Below are 19,141 nucleotides of genomic sequence, written 5' to 3'. Positions count from 1 at the left end.
GCGCCTTGCTCATGAACACCTCAGCAGTTGCTGCTGTGGCAGATGATGCCCAGATGTTCACTACAGATTAATACAAAGGCACTTGTCAGGTTACAAGTCAGCTTTACTTACTTTTAGTTGCGCCGGCATGTAATATTCATTCCAGAGACAAATGATTTTAGTGTGACAAGACGATTTTCTGAAACTAAAATGTGTTGCTCCGTTCGTCTCGACCAGCTGACGGACGTAAGTTTCATATCCATGTGACAAGTTATCTGACGAGGTAATAGAAAGTAAGCCTTGTCCATGCTGAGCAGCTTATCCCCTGTTTCTGTCTTGTAAAATGTATTGTTCATAATGATCAAGGCGTTTATAACAATAAAGTTATTCTGTAATAGAAATATATTCTCGGCAGGTTTAACGCAAATAGATTAATGTAACATACTGACTGTAAAAAAATTACAGGTCAGGTTTGAGGTTACAGGACTTTAAATAAAATTGAGAATTATAATTATGGAACAGTTATACACACATAACAGGAAGGACCAGCATGTGACTTTGAGCCCCTAAAAAAGGCTTTAAGTAGAGTTTGACTGTGATTAACAAACGGCAGAGCGGCTGGTGTAAGTCACCTGGTACTGCTGGTAGTTGTAGAGGTTGCCGTAGTAGGTGGGGTAGCGTGACGGCTGGTAGAAGTTGTAATAGGACGTTTCCAGCAGCAGGTCTGACGATCCTTCAGCGTGAGGCCGGGCACCAGCTGACGGGCTGGGAGACAACGCTGAGCGGCCGCCTGCAACGTGGAACAACACGCGGAGGATAGACGACAAATAAGATCAATTCAGAGGCTGACGTGTGGTGTTTGTGGCCGGATTTCAGACCTTTATCCTCCTTGAAATATGGATTTGAGTATTACATGCATGCATGTACTTATTATAGTTAAGTATGTTTTTGTTTTGTTTCTTACTGGTATGTAATCTGTTTTGCGTACATTGTTTTTGTTTTTATTGTGTTAAGTGCCTTGAGCACCTTTTAAAGCATCATACAAAAAATATGTTTTATTTTTATTACCAACTTGGATAAATTCTTACATTTGTAAAACTAACTATAAATTATGCACCCAACAGCAGAAGTTAAGCTGACTTTTAGGCTTTTATTTTCCAAGATGAGTCTTTGCTGATGCTGTAAAAACAATAAATCCTGATATTATTCAGCTTGCCGTAGATCTTTTGATAGAATCAGGAAACAGAAAGACTTGAACTTGTCTAGATTTTTCTGGTCGTCCCTTCACGGCTCAAATCACTATCAACAGCACCATCTGCAGGTGGGAGGTGTTTTTGACGTCAACACTGGCAGACCCACTACATCACACCATCACAATACAGGAATGTGGGTTGCCCTCTCAGGATGGGTATAACCGCCATCATCATCCTCATCTTCATCATCACCCAATTACTCATTTTCCGTTGTTCTTTCCTTATCAACAAGGCCACATTCTTCCCAGGCAGACCCTGATCCTTCGGTCTTGCACAATGAAGACACTGTGTGCACCACCGACGCCAAAGATAATGACATTTGTTGTCCCTGTTCTGCTTCTTGTCATCACTGAATCACAGAGTGCTCGACTCCTTTATCCAGCTCGGCCTTTTCCTTTCTGTTGCCAAGCCAGAGACTTAAAAGTTCACTCTCGCAAAGAACACAAAGCAGAAGACACGAGCAGCCTTGACCAGAGTCAAAATCCACCTCCTAACGTTCGCTATCAGGCCGACAAGGAACACCATATCTGTATCTGCCTCCGCCAACCTGCCAAGATGCCCTTTCATGCTGGTGCCACTTTCATTTTCCACTTATGTTTCCATGAAAATGTCTCTTATTGACAATATCTATGAAAAGTATTCTTGTCCTGTGGTCTCTTGGTGTTTTATTGTTATACAATAACAGTAGACTAAAAAAGACGATTAACTTTTAAAAGGTGCTTTTGAGGTGCAAATGGGGCACATGAAATTGCTGATTGAACAGCTGTAGCTCATGGGGATGAGTGGTCGTCCTGCAAACACAAAGTAGCCGGTTCGATTGCCCAGTCTCCCCATTGTTCGTATGTCGAAGTGTCCTTGAGCAAGACACTGAACACCCAGTTGCTCCCTGGGCTTCTCAGCAGCCCACTGCTCCTGAATTGCTATGGATGGATCCTAAAAGCAGGAGCAGATTTCATGTGTGTAATATGGCGACTTAATAAAGTTTAGTTTAGGCTTTGCTGCCTGTAAAACTGAACTGTGTTATATTCAAGTTTTGACAAACTAAACAAAAAAACTAATAAAACAAATAATGTGATTCCCACAACTGTCTATAGAAAGCCAACTGAAAAACTTCTAAAAATATGAACTTTATCGTCCGACTCCTTTTAAGATTGTCGAAAAGTCTCTTTTTTTTTTCAAATTCAGGAGAATTTGTAGTTCAAAACCACAAAAGTGAAATCATGCAACAATGCTTGGAAGATAAGGAGCATCATGACGCATGTCTCAAGTCAACTACTGGTCAGGTTATTCAATGAGAACAAAAGAGGAGTAATTTATCAGACCACATTCTTCTTCATCAACGGGAGTTTTCCATGCTCATTGTGCAGAAACAAGCTGCGTACTGATTATTTAAAGAATTATCACGCTGACGTTTAAGACCCTCCTTTCTTTATATTCTGATGTGAACACTGACAGACACTGTTCTTTTTACAGTTCACTATATAATGTCTATTTAGTATGCACATTATTCATTATTATAAATAATATTAATTAGACAGATTACCAAATCTAATAAACAGTGCTCACATTTTTGTATTTCCCTTTTCTTCTCATTTTGGAAGCTTCATAGTTTTTTGCCTCATACAGTGCAATACCAATTACCTTAAAGGCAATATTTGTTTGTTATTAAAGGGCACGGTCACACACAACTACAAATCCACTAACACACACCTTTGCATACCCTCATTAGTAGATATAGTCACACATTAAGGTTTCATAATCTTGGTCAGCAAGTGAGTAGGTTTTTTTAAACAGATCTGTCGAAAAATCTGTAAATAAATTGAAATTGTTGCTGATTATATTCTGTCGATGTACTTATTGATTCATACACATTTCACATTTACTTAGAATTGTTTTTTAAATATATTGGCAGTTTGGTTAATGGCTGGATGATGAACTTGCTAGTTAAGTCTACAGTCTTTTATCGATTATAAAGACATCATTGATATTTAAAATGATTAAGGCTTTTAGATTTTTTTTAATAGGGCATGTAATAACCCCACATCACGACCAAGTGGCCAAACAAACTCCTTCTTGTTATTTTATGAATAGTTGATGGGTTTGTAAAAACATTCAGATGTTGGTACATTTGAATCAGAAAACTGTGTGTTGTTAGTTGCACACACCCAAAGACAGTATCTCTTCATATTGCATTTCTATATGTTAGACTTCCATAGAGAATTATCTGTTAACTTTACTTTGGTGTGTAGTCTTTCTAAATCTGTCTGTGTTGGCATGCTGAATATACCCTATATATATATATATATATATATATATATATATATATATATATATATATATATATATATATATATATATATATATATTAGGGCTGAGCAAGTTAAAGTGTTATTATCGTGTTAACTTTTTAATCGATTAACGGCGTTAATTATTTGATCATGCGTTAACTGCATTTTTTGGTGGGGGGGCTTTTACTTTGAAGGCGATTAATTTAGCCGCTCGCTTCCGTAGCCTCGCCGGACGATTTGCCGAGTTGAGCCTGACGCAAAAGCACGTATTGTTCTGTAGTTTCTGTTCTCAACGAGCACCGCGCGAGCCAGTCGCCTCTCAAAGCTTCACAGGTGCTGCAGGCTCAGCGTCCCCGGATTGAACATCAATCGCGCAAAGCCGCCGCTGATACCTGTCAGCTGTCCTTCACATCTCCACCTCATTCAACCAGACGTCAGTGCACTTGTTGAAGACAACACAGACTGGACTTTTATCACTGAGGAAGAAAAACTGACCTGAAGACATGAAAAGCACTTATTGCTTTTGTGTAAAGTGAATCAACTGCTGGTCTTTAACATCTTTAAGGTAAGCAACAGACTGAACATGGACCAAAGAAGGAGTGGCTTGTCCCTCACAGGGACCCTTACTACTTAACAGTACCTGTTCAGAAAAAATAAATAAAACACATTTATGAACTATATATGTATGTATGTTAACTTGTTGTTGCTCCAGAGTGCCGTTATATTGTTCTGATAACATTACTTTAAAAATAAAAAACGTGCAATACACTAGTTTTTACTTACTTACTGAATTTGGCGCATAATGCAATTAATCGCAGAAAAATCATGCAATTAATCAGTTAATATATATATATATATATATATATATATATATATATATATATATATATATATATATATATATATATATATATGGTATATATTTAACCATACTTTCCAGGGCTGTTGTTTGGACACATGCTGTACAGTGAACGATAACTCACCTGTGACAGCTAGAGGGGTTGGTGACGGAGATCGGCCCTCCACAGTGAACAAGCAATCTGCTGCAGCTTCATTCTTCACCATCACCTCAGGACCGGACAGAGCCACCGGACTACAAATCCCAAGCTCCTCTTCCTGAGCCTGCTGCCGCCTCAGAGCGACCTGGAGGGGAGGAAATAAAATAAAACACATGTCGCGTAATGTCCTTGTTATTGAAAATGTGTTGTAATATTCTTTGTTTTCTTAATACAAAAAAAGTCTATTAAACGGGTAAGACTGAAGCCATATTTATGGTATTGCTGTATCCACCAATACAAAACTGCCAATGTATAACTCATTATAGATGGGAACTTAAAATGTATACCAGTGAAATAAGTATTTATTTGTAGCCATACCAATACAAGACATTAATATATAGATTATAGTTTACTGGCACTCTCAATGTACAGCGTATCACGGGGCACTATCACTGTATGCGAGCTATTTACAGGTAAAGTTATTTCTAGGAGGTAAAACTATTAATAAATTATTGCATCAACAACAAATATGTTTTAAGAGCAAATATTCCAAAGATGCTCTGGTGCCCGCTTCTTAAATTTGAGTATTTTCTGTTTTTATCTGTTTTAATAAAATGTTAAAACGTATCTCCTGGATATTTTTGGAGTATTTGTAATAGGACATTTAAAGTAATTTGAAACGCCTTAATGGGCTTTGGGAAACCACTATTAAATACATATTCATGTTATTTTTGATTGGTTGTTTTTGACTGGTGTGACTTGGCTACTTTCAAATTTACATTGGGATACATAAAGTAGGCCTACCTTCTATTAATCTATATATACATCAGTAGTTTTAAAAATGTATAAATAGTTTGACTTAATCACAAAACATATGAAGGACCCTATCCAAAAATGGCGTTGAAAAAAACCCCTAAAAAAGTTACTTCAAAGCTACAATCTACAGTTACAAAGCAAATGACCACTAAATATAGAAAATGTAGCTGCTCTATATACTTTTAATCAATATATTTGTATCAACTGTCTGCTGTAAGCAACAAGTGTGGCAATATACTCATAAAACGTGTCTGAAAACACATATTAGCACCACGTTAAAATGCCGTAAACTGCGTTAGCTAGCTAGTTAAAGGTCAAAACATGAGGCGACGTGTTAGTACACACATTAAAACAAAAAGTAAACTGAGCCGCGGTAGTTAAAAAAAATAACAAACATACATCGAAATGTTAACAAACAATTACGTGTCGTATTTTTTTCCACCACGTTTGAAGTTTTTTTTTTATGGTTCGAGCTCAAGCTAACATTCGTCGCGCGCTAAAACCGTTAAAAAAAAAAAGGAAGATGAAAAAGACAGAAAGACGGGATAACGGTTACCTGGGCCGCCATGACGCGCTGCCTCTCGGCTATCAGTTTACATTTGGGACACTGGCAGTCCCTCCAGTTGCAGAAGCGCTTGTGTCCCTTCAGGGGAGACACGTAGCCGTGGTTCCGACAGCGGGAGCACTTGGGCATCCTCGGGGGCCTCTGGCCTTTGGCCGGGGACAGAGACCCGGGGCACTCCGACACCTGCTTGCCCTGTTTGTCCGTGCTCATGGCTGGCGGGAAAATACAAATAAAACAACAATAATCTAATGCAAACTGCAAAACCTATACACCACCCCGAAAAGCAGCAGACAACGGAGCAGAGTTTAGGAGCTATGTGTCAGTTGGTCCCGGACAGGCTCGGATGGTCAAAGCCCTGTCTGGTGCCAGGCCGGAGGCTATAAGGTCACCGTCCCTCCCTCCCTCCCTCCCCGCCCTGCGGCTGCGCCCTGTGGGAGGAAACGAGCTGGACGCGGGGGAGAAAGCTGGCAGCACAGTGGCATCGCTCATAATGCTCTCACTCTGATGCGTTTAGTTTTTTTTGTATTTGTTTCCCCCCCACACACACACACACTTTAAATGATTAGTCAAACACAATTAATAAACAGCCCATTATTCAATGTTCTGTTTGTGTAACTATAGTATACAACAAAAGACGGGAGGAGTACTTCTCTGTGGAAATACTTTGTTACATGCGTGCAATCAAATGTAAGAAGTAGGTTAAAAGTACACAAGTAGTAATGTATGAATGTGCATTGTCAGAGATTAATAATGCAAAACTGGCAACAACAAAAAATCGTAATGAACAGCTTTAAAAGTCTTGAAAACCTCATTAACTGATTAGTTGTAAGTGTCCACTACATTTTTGGTAACCTGTGTGCTGCATTCTTAGTCAGGGTCTTCATTCTCAGAGGAACTTTGGTTGACAGAAAGTAAAAAAAATAAATGTACACCTTATTTAAACTGGGCAGACATAAAAAAAAAAATAAAAAAAATTTAAATCCCTTTTGCTTGAGTTTTAAGATTAATCCAAATGCACATTATCTTGTGTATTTTTAGGAAAGGCCAGAGTTACTCACAACTATTTTCTTAAGACAATAGTCTTGATGACGATTGTAACACTAAATAGGACGCTTGCAGATTTGAGAATAATACTGAATGATTATTCTGACATGCGGTCCCTTATGGTGGGCGAAGGTGATGGATACAGGGAGGATTTAGAGGTGTTCATGATGTATTAATACATTTTTTAAAGATCCCATTAAATACAGTTGGACTCAAATACATTGAATGTAACTTCTATTGCTGCTGAGACACATTGTATTGAGTATGGTGCTCACTTTATAATAGCTGTGTCATCGGACTATTTCCCCCTGGGCTTGTGGTTATGCCATTTGAACAGCATCCCTCTTAAATGTATTTACTGTAGCTCTTTTCTTTCATGAATATGATATGTGGTGAACTTATACTCTCTTATTAATTTACAAGGCTTGACTCAGCTGGAAATGAATTAACCTCCACGTTGTTCATTCAGTCGGCCGAGTGGATTTATAGGCAGGGAGGGAAGTGAGGTGAAACACACAAAGGTACCCAATTAAAATCCCTGCAGCCAAATGGAAGGGTGGGGGTGAAAAGTTACCAATTAAAAAGCCGCCATTTACACAACGCTGAATAAATAACTGCTACACTTCATTGGTTGAGGTTCTGGTGATACAACACTAACTTTAACTGCCTCTATAGCGTATGGTAATAATGATAGATTACAAAGCAGTAATGAAGTCTGCAATTTAACACATTTAATCGTTTCTATTAGCATGACTGCCCTCAGAGTCATCTAGCAGCAGCAGCAGCCAGGCGAAGGAAACATGTGGAAACAAAATAAATACACTTTGCAATGAAATGAAAATCCTGCAATACTGACCAGTACCACCAGGGGAGCCACAGAGTTGGAAAATCTAAAGATGGGTGGAGGAGGCAGAGGTCATGGCCACACAACCGGGAAGGTGGGACAATTATTCTAAAAGAGATCAACTCTGTAAACAGAGTCTGATAATAAAAGGCAGTGTGACAGCGACAAATGAAATGTTTGAAGTGATGATTATGTTTTCTATTTTGTGGAAAAGAATATTGTTTTTTGGAGACCGTCAATACGCACAACCCGTACATGTGTTTATCTACACACCTTTGAACTGTAGCCCGTGAAACATTAGTTGTGTTTTATCTTCTTTTGATTTGCTTATGTTTGGGATTTGATTTATTTGTATTATTTGTTTTAATTGTCCCAGTATTAATTCTAATGCATTGGACTAGCCTATGCATTGTGGAGATGAAATGAGAATTAAAATATTTTGACTAAACCTGAACATATTCTGGTGTGCAGATGATTTTTAAACAAGTTTGCAGACAGGAGGAAATATGTACTAAATCATGGTTTCTACAGTAATGTAGGCCAATGTTTGTCTGGTTCTTCTGAATAACTGCAGGTAGTCTGGCTTTATTGATGTGGAACAATCACAAGTAAGACATGCTGTCTGATTGGGCTCAAGTATGAATTTAAGTTTAAGACCTTTTTTTTTTTTTTTTTTTTTAGCTATTTCTATACATAATTAACAAGATAATAAAAGTAAATAAATGTAAATTAATGGTGCAGCTCCTATCCAACATAAAGAACCTCAAGGTTTATGTACATTAAGAAGAATTCAGAGAAATACTTTTCATCAATTTCACTCATTAAAAAGCTGCAAACATGAATTCATGATAAGAGATATTAGTGAGACTTTAACACGTTGATAACAATGTTGTCTCTAGATCTCATTTTCTCAGCGTTTGAGTGTTTTCCCCTGTGTTAAAGATTCTCCTCATCACCTACAGAGCCATTCACAATCTCTCCGACCTGCATCGACACACTCCCTCTGACGCCATCATGCCTAGCTTGTAAATTAAATTGAATAAAAAATAAAATATCCAAACTGTATATAACTTAAGTAATATCTTCCTTTAACACACACACACACACACACACACACACACACACACACACACACACACACACACACACACTCGAATATTAAGAAATAGGTTTGTCATTTTAAATCAATAGTCTGATAATATTTTTCACTTTCATCCATTTATGTAAAGAGTCTTAGTTTTTCTTATCTATAACTACAGACACATATTTTTTCCACGCATATATACAAACACTAATATACCTTAATAACACATCTTACTATTGGTAATATTGGCATAATGTACCTTAATAACTTACTGTAGTTACTACTGTCATTTTTTTGTTTCCATGTAAAGTGCCTTGAGTATCGTTTAAAGCACTATACAAATGAAATGTATCATGATTATTAATATTAGCGTGTGTGTATTGCATCGTTTTACAGCAGTAGCAGCCACACCATAAACATTTCTTTCGGAATTTTGTAGTAATTCATATTATTTCTTTCCATTCATTTTTTTCTGGTCGAACCAAATGGGGCTTTAAATGTGAGAGGAAAATCCGATTCCGAAAATCAAATTAACCAGCAAATATTCATAATTTTAAAAGTATGGTCGAAACTAGCACTACAATATGAGAATAATCACCAAACATATACTACATTTTCGTGCAAATGCAACAAATCAAACCAAAAACAATACAAGTTTGAACTTCCGATTACATTTCACGTGAAGAAGTTAACTTTCCGAGGAGTCCCTGAACACAGCGTTGCTTATAGCAACCAGCAAACTCGCGCCACACGATGCCGAGGAAGAAGGAGAAGAAACAAGATGAAGTCAAGAAAACAGCGAAAAAAGAAAGCTCGTCGACTCCTGCAGATAAAAGCGGGTCCGAGGACAAAGAGAAGAGTTTGTATCTGATTCAGATACGATATCTGAACGAGCAGCTGGAGAGGTGAGTCACGTGATACCACGGTGCTTCTTTAAACGTGTACAAGCTGCACCGATACTGCAGATAACGCAGTACAACCAGAGGTGAGAAGTACTTCAGTACATTCACCAAACACTGTGCAGGGAAGTACACGGAAATATTGCACTTTTTACTCCACTAATTCCATTTATGTATCAGCTATCAACTTTTCAGATTCAGAATAATTTATTTGCCAAATACGTTGCACATACAAGGACGATGTGGAAGGTGCATATCAATACACAACAAATAAAAACTAATACACAAGATTTGATACAAATAAGTGTTTACTTGAGTAAAGGCACAAACGGTTTGGCACTGAAATATACTTTAGGGTATTTATTGTGCATAATGGCCTATTTCAGAATAATAATATATATGACTGGATTATATGTATTGCTGCATTAGTGTGTACATTGCAAGCTGTTGGTGGAGCTCATTTTAACATCTGTATCTGCTGCGTATCTTTATAATCTCCCCTGGATTCACTAATGTTTTATTTTAATCAATATTAACATGTATTTCTTGATCATATGTGTGTATTATTAATCTGAATCTACAAAGTCATTTAAGTTAACAAATACATATAGTGGAGGGAGAGAAAAAGAAGTTGAATACTTTCCGTTGAATTTCAGTGGAAGTATAAAGCACCAGCAAGTGTACAAGTACCTCAAACTGTACTTAAGTACACTCATGAAGGACCTGATCCGGGCCTCCTCCTCCTTCGTCCTTCGTCCTTCGTCCTTCGTCCCTCCTCCTCCTCCTTATCTCTCCTTTCTTTTTGCCTCATCCCTCTTCCCTCCTACCTCCACCTTCCTCCATCCTCCTCAAGGTACCAGCTGGAGTGCGACCTGCAGGAGCGGCAGAAGAAGGAGCTGGACAGTCGTTACGGCGCGCTGGAGGAGGAGAAGAACGACGTCGTGGCCTTCCTGAAGCGCTCCGTGCTGGAAAAGGAGGCCGAGGCGGAGCAGCTGACGGAGCAGCTGGAGAGCCGGCGGCGGGCCAGCGGCGAGGACGCAGCGGCTCTGAGGCGACAGCTGGGAGAGATGAGGGAGGAGCTGGGAGGCCGGGTGGAGGAACTCGAAGCGGAGAACACGACGCTGGGTGAGACGGAGCGTCTAGCAGGTCAACTGCTGGGTTTTATTGTGAGACAATCGTGTAATAATACCAACAAAAAGTTGTTTGACAAAGCCGGTCAATCAAGAAGCCCACTGGCGTGGTATTATTTAGTGTTTTCCGTCATCTGCCCTCATCCACATTATAACTCCCATCAACATGGCCACAAACGAGACGGGCGGCTGAAGGGTTCGGCTACCCGGACGCGTTCAACACCTCCATGACACAAACGCCCTGGAGGAGTTCAATCTCAGGGGCTGAAACCACCGAGAATTAACCCTCTCTCCTCCACCCTTTCCTCTCCTCGACTCCACCCTCTCTCTAATCCTCTCCTCTCTTATCCTCCACCCTGTCCTATGCTCTATTCTCCTCTCCTCTGTCTTACTTCTCTATTCTCTCCTTTCCTCTCACCCTCTCATCCCCTCTCTCTTACACTCTCCTCCACTTTACTCGCCTTTCCTCACTTTAACCCTCTCCTTGCCTCACTTTAACCCTCTCCTTGCCTCACTTTAACCCTCTCCTTGCCTCACTTTAACCCTCTCCTTGCCTCACTTCAACCCTCTCCTTGCCTCACTTCAACCCTCTCCTTGCCTCACTTTAACCCTCTCCTTGCCTCACTTTAACCCTCTCCTTGCCTCACTTTAACCCTCTCCTTGCCTCACTTTAACCCTCTCCTTGCCTCACTTTAACCCTCTCCTTGCCTCACTTTAACCCTCTCCTTGCCTCACTTTAACCATCTCCTTGCCTATCTCCTCCACTCTCTCCTCTCCTCCACTCTCTCCTCTCCTCCACTCTCTCCTCTCTCTTCTCCTCTTCCTCCTCCACTCTCTCTTCTCCTCCTCTCCTCCTCCAAGCTGCGAGGTTGGCCGTTCTGGAGGAGTTTCAGGAGCAGAAGGAGCAGCTGACGTCCGACCTGGAGTCTGTGAGGAAGCAGCTGTGCAGTCAGGAGGTGCAGCACCGAGCTGCCCTCCACCACCTGGAGATGAAAGCGCTGCTGGAGAAGAAGAGGTGGAGATCTTATTGAAAACATAACGTGTGGTAGAAAGCTCTGATGTAGCGGAGTCGTATTAAATAAACAAACGTCTAAAGCCTACAGTATTATTAATTACTACGCCTGGATTATCCCCACCCGCACAGCTTGGAGGAGGAGATGGAGGGCCACGTGGCGACCATGGCGGCCGAAGTGCAACACCTGGTGGACCAGAAGGTCCCCGCGGCGACCAAGTCGGCCCTCCAGGAGAACACGGAGGTCAAGGCCCGGATGGGCCGGCTGTCAGAGCAGACGCTGACCCTGATGGAGGAGAACTCGGACCTGCGGGACCGCAAGAGCCGACTCAGCGTGGACCTGCACCTCCTGGAGGAGATGCTCCACGAGACGACACGCAAGAGCTGCGTCCGCAAGAAGGTGAGGGAGGGAGGGAGGGAGGGAAGGAGGAAGGAGGGAAAGAGAGAGAGGGAGGGAGAGGAGAGGGAGAGAAGGAGGGAGAGAAGGAAGCGTGAGAGAGGGAGGGAGAGGGAGGGAGGGGAGAGGGAGAGAGGGAAGGAAGGCAAGGCAAGTTTATTTGTAGAGCACATTTCAGAACCAATGCGATTCAAAGTGCTTCACATAAAATTATGACTGACTGACTTTTTACAGAGGACTGTGAACGCACCGTTACAGTCGTCAAGTCTGCTGAAGATGAATGCATGGACAAGTTTCTCCAGATCCTGTTGAGACATAAGTCCTCTAACCCTTGATACATTCTTCAGGTGATAGTCGGCTGACTTTGTCCTTGTCCTGATGTGGCTGTTCAGGTTGAGGTCTGAATCCATAACTACACCTAGATTTCTGGCTTGGTTTGAGGTTTTTAACATCAGTGATTGAAGCTGAGCTCTCACTTTCAATTGTTCATCCTTGGGACCAAAAACAATAACTTCTGTTTTATCTTTATTTAATTAAAGAAAATTCTGGCACATCCAGATGTTCGTTTCTTCAATGCATTGAGCCAACCCTTGTATGGGATTATAGTCCCCTGGTGATATAGCTATGTAGATTTGTGGGTCATCTGCATAATTATGATAACACACTTTGTTGTTATTCATAATCTGAGCCAATGGAAGCATGTAGATGTTGAACAGAAGAGGCCCCAGTATTGAGCCTTGGGGAACACCACTTGTCATCCTAGTCAGCTCTGATGTGTAATTAGCTACCGACACACAGTATTGTCAGTCCTTTAAGTCGGATTCAAACCAGTTAAGTGCTGCTCCAGAGAGTCCCACCCAGACTCTCAGTCTGTCTAGTAGCATGTCATGATCGACCGTGTCGAATGCAGCACTGAGGTCCAGTAGCACTAAGACTAAAGTTCTGCCACTGTCTGTGTTTAAGTGGTTGTCATTAAAAACCTTAACAAGAGCAGTTTCAGTGCTGTGGTGCTGAGGAAAGCCGGACTGGAAGACATCAAAACTGTTATTTTCGGCCAAGAAGTTATTCAGCGGTTGAAAAAACACTTTTTCCAATATTTTACTTAAAAACGGGAGGTTTGATGTTGGCCTCTAGTGTTTCAATAATTCGGGGTCTAAACTAGCCTTCTTCAGGAGTGGTTTAATAACTGCAGTTTTTAGGGCTTGTGGGAAAACACCTGAGAGAAGGGATGTGTTTACAATCTGTAAAGATCACTGGTCATGCAGTGTGAAATGTTTTCGAAAAAGCTTGTTGGTAGAACATCCAGCAGCAGGAGCAGGTTTCCAGATGTTTAATGTCTTCCAGGCTTCTTTGGTTAATTAAATGAAATTGTGTCATGATATTCAAATGGATGCTATTTAAACATGGTGACAACACACATCCTGTGGTTGGTGTGGATCCACCAACTGCTTGTCTCATTGTCTAAATTTTGTCAGCAAAGTCGGAGGCAAAGTGATCGCAAGCACAAGTGGATTGGAGCGTAGTTACCGACACCGGCGGGTTTGTTAGCCTGTCCACGGTAGCTAATAAGGCGTGTGTATTGTTATTGTTTTTGGTTATGATGTCAGAGAAGATGGACTGCCTTGCACTTTTAAGTTCCAAATTATACTTTCGAAGTCTCTCTTTATAGATCCCACAGTGGACCTGGAGATTAGTTTTTCGCCACCTGCGCTCAGCTTTCCGGCACTCTTTTTTCTCTATTCGGACCAGCGTGGCATTTCTCCAGGGGGATCTTTTCTTACCCGAGACAACCTTCATCTTAGTGGTTGCAACGGCATCAATAACATGTTTAACTTTAGAATTGAAGCCATCCACAAGCTCATTGACTGAGATGCAGGAGAGGGCTGGCGTAGAGGAGAATAAATAGTTCACTGGTGTTTTCAGTGATGTAACGCTTTGTCACAACCTCGGTTTGGACATTTGTGTGCAGGGAGATTGAACTCTCAAAGGAGCCACAGAAATGATCAGAGAGTGCAACGTCAGTCACAGTAACGTTGGAAATGTTCAGACCTTTGGTGATGATCAGGTCTAGAGTGTGCCCCTTGTTGTGGGTGGGACCTGTTACATGCTGAGTCAGATCATAGTGATCAAGGACACCACATAGCACCACATAGCTCTATAGACCCTCTGTCCTGGGGATTATCAACATGGATATTAAAATCACCAACAATGACGCCACAATCAAAATCAATACAGATGATAGACAACAGTTCAGTGAACTCATCAAAGAAGGTTGCACAGTATTTAGGTGGTCTGTAAATGTTGAGGAATACAACTTGAGTGGAATTCAGAGCCACAAATTCAAAGGAAGTAAAATGACCAAAAGACATCTGCTTGCATTAAAGAGACTTATTAAATAAAATAGCAACTCCATCTCCTTTCTTAAAACTGAAGTTGGGAGGCGTTGATTCAAGAAGAGCAGCTGCTCTGTTATCTAACCAAGTTTCGGTTAAAACATAAAATCAAGTTTGTGTCGAATAATACAATCGTTGATTAAAAGTGTTTTTCCTGACAGAGACCTGACATTTATTAAAGCTAAGTTTAATGTGTTTAAAGCTCTATTTGCCTTATTTATTTGGACAGGCTGACGAGGAATAGATGTTAAATTTGATAAATTTGCAGATTTGCTAATGTTTCTCTGCATCCTCACCTTTCTTTTTCTATAGGTCAGGACAGGAATTGACAGAACTCGCTTCATACAGGGCCCGACTGTTCCCGGAGATATTCAGTGGTGTCAGTAGCCTTGTAGTCCGGACCCAAACAATATCAATTCATGTCTTTATCAGGTAGGGGAGATAGAAGATGGTTGTGGAGCCGTTGTGGAGGCCGTTGGTTTCGGCATTGACCAGCTCTTCCAAGCGGTCAGTGAACTCCAGGTGGAGGTGGGTGGTGGGAGGGCGAGGGAGGGGCGGGTGAATAGAAAGGAAAGGGACCCGGATGAAGTATTGGGGGTGGAAGTAGGTGCTGGTGAGGGAGGTAGAGGCTCGTCCTCTCGGAGGGGGGATCAATCCTTGATGGTGAGGGTGGAGACTCCTCCTCTCCGACGGGGGTATCAATCCTTGGTGATGACGGTGGAGACTCCTCCGCTTGGCTCTCCTTTGACATCCTTCCCGTGAGGTCACCATGGCCGTGCTGTGTGGTTATCTCTTGTTTAGACTCTTCTTGTCTCCTGTCCTTGGCAGTGGGAACAGACGCGTGACGCAGGAAGAAAAGTAGGTTAGAGATAAACTGTTTTACCCCTGACTTGTTCAGGCAACTCCATCTGCCTTCAAAAGATGTATACGCTACCAGAACAATACAATTGTTGATAAAATGTACTGTATGGTCAGTACATGCAGTTGAAAGCCATCTGTTCAGTTCAAACAGCCTGCTGAATCTCATCTCCTCTCCTGGCTGGTGGAAGAGGGCCACTGATGAACACCTCAGCCTTGACAGAGTTCACTGTGTTCAACAAGTCAATAAAGTCTCTCTTCAGATCTTCACAATATCACAGCTTCCCGTATGCACAATGAGGTTTTTCACCGTGGGATGGTCAGCAAGATGTTCAGGATTTTGTCTTTCATGTTAGAGACCATATCGGTCGGAAAGCAGAGTATTGTGGTATTCCTGCTGCAGATCGTTCTGACATCTTTTACAGCATAGTCACCAACAATCACAGTATCAGGCCTAGCCGGTAGCTTTTCCTGCTGCCTTTCACGTTCACTCTCAGTTATTACCCTGCTTTGAGAAGATAGCTGCTTATCCAGGCCATCAGATTCAGGATGCTGCGGCAATGGAGTAAATCTGTTTTCAAGTTGTAGGCTTGTTTGTTGTAGAGGTTCTTTGGTTTTACTCTTCCCAGCTGTTTTCGGCTGTGTCCAGCTGTGTACAGGGGTTGATGAGGAAGTCTGCCTGCGTGGTAGTGCCGGCCAGCCAGTCGCATCAGAGATCTCAGGGTGCCGGGCTCTGCCTGAGAGTCGTCCTGGTCCTCCCACATCCTGAGGCGTAAATGCCTCTTCGGCTTTGCACCGAGAGAGTTCCAGGGAGGACGACCATTCGAGGTTTCGTTAACAGCTACACAGCCCTCCTGTTTCTTGGTAGGCCTGGTGGTACTAGTTAGCTGTGTCTTAGCTTGCATTTGTACAGGATCTTGAGTCCATGGTGAAGTGGTATCATTCTGAAACGGTCCATTTACCTCCACGTTCACTTCTAGTTGGTGGATTTTGTTTCCAAGACTGTAATCTTCTGCAGGGGTTTGTAGTAGTTGTCCATGGAAAGGGAAACGGGTGGCATCTTGCTGCTCCTTAGCTTTAGCTTAGCTGCTAAGTAGCCTATAGCAATGTATCTCTAAACCAGCATAAGTCGGGCAATAGCCAGGTACATCTACATAGAAATAGAGTCCCAGTGGTTATCAAGTGTCCAGGAGCTGCTGCTCAAAGATTCCCACAGAAGAAAAACAAGTATATCAGAAGATATTAGCAGAAAAATGCAAACAGAGGCGAGAGCAAGCAGGAAAGCGCCTGCACGGTAAGAAAGCAGGAAGCCGTTCTTCCTGCTTTCTGAAGGAGAGAAGGAAGAGAGAGCGAGAGAGAGAGAGAGAGGGAGGGCGACACAGCCAACAGGTTTCAGGGCGCATTGAGCCTCGATGGGTTTTACTCGTGCGTGACGCCGTTCCTCCATCAGGTGGCGGAGCAGATGACGGCGAAGTGTCGGCAGCTGCAGGCGGAGCTGGAAGACGAGAAGCGGGAACGCGAGCGGCGTGAGAGCGAACACACCGGGGCGCTGGCCGAGATGGAGGCCCTCAGGTCAAAGTTCACTCCGTCTCTGAATATTGACTCAAGCTGACGAGAAAGAGCAGCTAGAACGACTCAATCGGACTCTCAGACTTTTTAAACATATTTCTAAATGTTGAAGAAGAATATGGTATTAGATTAAGCAAAAGTATCTTGTAGGCACTCTAGAAATAAAATGCAGTGACATTAGAAAAGCATGTCGCAACAACAGCTGCTTAAGTACAAGCTTCAAGCGGCGCGTCCAGCAGTGAGATGAGTCCATGTTTTGGGAAACCTCAATGCGCTGAAGTCAGAATGTAAAATATAAAGTGGGTGTGAAAGTTAAACCAGTGAGAAGACAGAGGCTTCGATGATGAGTAAATACTGTAGTTTGAGTCACGAGAACGGGTGAAGGCCATGAAGCCGGTTCCCAGCTGAACGTGCCGTCGCCGCGTGTGTTTTCAGACGGGAACGAGCCTCGCTGTCCGAGCGCTGCGCTGACGGCAGAGCGCAGGTGAGCCGGCTGGAGGCGGAGCTACAGAAGGAGAGGAGGAGGAGGAGCAGGATGAAGAGCATCATGCAGGAAGCTGCCGTGGCTCTCAGACAAGCCCTGATGGTAAAACTAAACAAACCCTGAACATCTGGAACATCTGGACACCAGCAGGAAGGCGTCACTTATCTCAACTTTTAAATCTCGTTTTAAAATAAGTGGCCCGGAATACATGCACATACTGTGTGTGTGCATGTACACACACACACACACACACACACACACACACTTTTAATTGATTTTTACATTATAAAATTTTATTTGATTTAATATTTACATGAAAGCCAAATGCTCAGAACAGGCTGGACCACCACGACCATGCAGATATTCAACTTATTCAATGTTTAACAATGTAAAGCCAGCTGATAGGATTCTCACGGTAAAGCTGAAGTGGACTCTGTTGCCTGCAGGATGCGCCTGCAGACCAGGAGGAAGAGGAGGAGGTCCAGTGGAAGCGACTGATGGAGAAGCTGCTGGTGGTTCTGGACCGGCCCGAACACGACCAGCCCGATGAGCTGCAGGCCTCTGACCCCTCAGCAAGCGGGTGACTGGACAGCATCCCTTTGTTTGGCTCTTTGATCAGCACTGAGACTACACACAGTTACTGACAGATGCGTCTTTGCAGAGCAGCGAGCCTGAACCCGGCTCTGAGCCTGCAGTTCCAGCTGGCCCGCTACAGGCCGGGCGACCTGGGCCTCGTACCCCGGCCCGCGCCCAGACACAAAGCCGCCGCCCGCGGGCCCCTGCACAGGTCTGTTCACCTGCTTTAGTAGCATTGAAATAATACTTCCAAACACTTTAAACGGGCTCTGGTGGAAAGAACGTTACCTCGAGTTAAACTTAGGATTCTTCTTGAAAACTTCATCTGAGAAGAAAATAATGACTGACTTCATTCACCAACTGCAAACAAAACACATTTGAAGTCACTTTAATTGTAGAGGATTCAGTTCTGGGTTGGACATACGCTCTCTGACTCATTTGCCTGCCGTTGCTCTGTTCTTCCCCTCAGGAAGCGTCCGGTCAGCAAACATCCAGCTCCTTGATCCAGATGGACTCCGCTGTCAGACTCATGACCTCCAGAAAGTCTTTCACTGAACCAGAGTAACATCAACGCCACTCGTTTCCTTTTCCTGTTGGAGAGAAAACTCTTTGCATCTTCAATCTGATCCTGGACCACGAGAACGAAGCAGTGAAAACTCTGAGAAGTTGAATCCATGGGACTAATGCTACGTTCTGCATCCTCATCATTTAATGTGATGGCATTTATAACTATTATATACAATATATTTCTGACCGTTAGAGTCTAAAAACGTGTCAAATGTTATTTGATATTCTTTTATTTTTTTTGCATTCAGTACCTTTGAATAAAATATTTTGAAATGTGGAAAAATATGCATTCAAGCCTTTTTTCTTCTGCTAAACACGAGAGAACCGACAGACAGAAGGACAGATACACGGGCCGTTTGGAGAGAAACATGCAGTGTAAATGTCC

The 19,141-nt window shown here is 42.4% G+C and overlaps 2 protein-coding genes across 4 annotated transcripts in view; one reads left to right on the top strand and one right to left on the bottom strand.

The window, feature by feature from the left end:
* dmrt1 (doublesex and mab-3 related transcription factor 1) overlaps positions 1–6,282 on the bottom strand; it is a 29,253-nt gene extending 22,971 nt beyond the window's left edge. For both annotated transcript variants that reach the window (XM_068604669.1, XM_068604670.1), the window contains exons 1-3: positions 5,891–6,282; positions 4,504–4,663; positions 612–769 (exon numbers count right to left, since the gene is read on the bottom strand). In XM_068604669.1, the coding sequence (XP_068460770.1) occupies positions 612–769; positions 4,504–4,663; positions 5,891–6,109 (537 nt within the window). In that variant the 5' untranslated portion in view covers positions 6,110–6,282. The remainder of the gene's footprint in view (positions 1–611; positions 770–4,503; positions 4,664–5,890) is intronic.
* Positions 6,283–9,619: 3,337 nt separating this feature from the next.
* LOC137805022 (cilia- and flagella-associated protein 157-like) lies at positions 9,620–18,930 on the top strand. 2 transcript variants are annotated; one of them, XM_068604667.1, is made up of 9 exons: positions 9,620–9,776; positions 10,624–10,895; positions 11,762–11,915; positions 12,045–12,312; positions 17,011–17,132; positions 17,565–17,715; positions 18,060–18,193; positions 18,280–18,400; positions 18,659–18,930. In XM_068604667.1, exons 1-9 carry the CDS (start codon positions 9,625–9,627, stop codon positions 18,752–18,754), a joined length of 1,470 nt encoding a protein of 489 aa, XP_068460768.1. In that variant the 5' UTR covers positions 9,620–9,624; the 3' UTR covers positions 18,755–18,930. The 2 variants fall into 2 exon arrangements, with proteins under 2 accessions (XP_068460768.1, XP_068460769.1); XM_068604668.1 differs by having other exon boundaries at positions 18,275–18,400.
* Positions 18,931–19,141: the final 211 nt, after the last annotated feature.

This window comes from Clinocottus analis, unplaced genomic scaffold (assembly GCF_023055335.1).
Source record: "Clinocottus analis isolate CAN_PGR_092001 unplaced genomic scaffold, fCliAna1.0.p SCAF_7, whole genome shotgun sequence".
In the NCBI taxonomy this organism is placed as follows: Eukaryota; Metazoa; Chordata; class Actinopteri; order Perciformes; family Cottidae; genus Clinocottus; species Clinocottus analis.
This window is presented reverse-complemented; position numbering and strand designations above follow the sequence as displayed.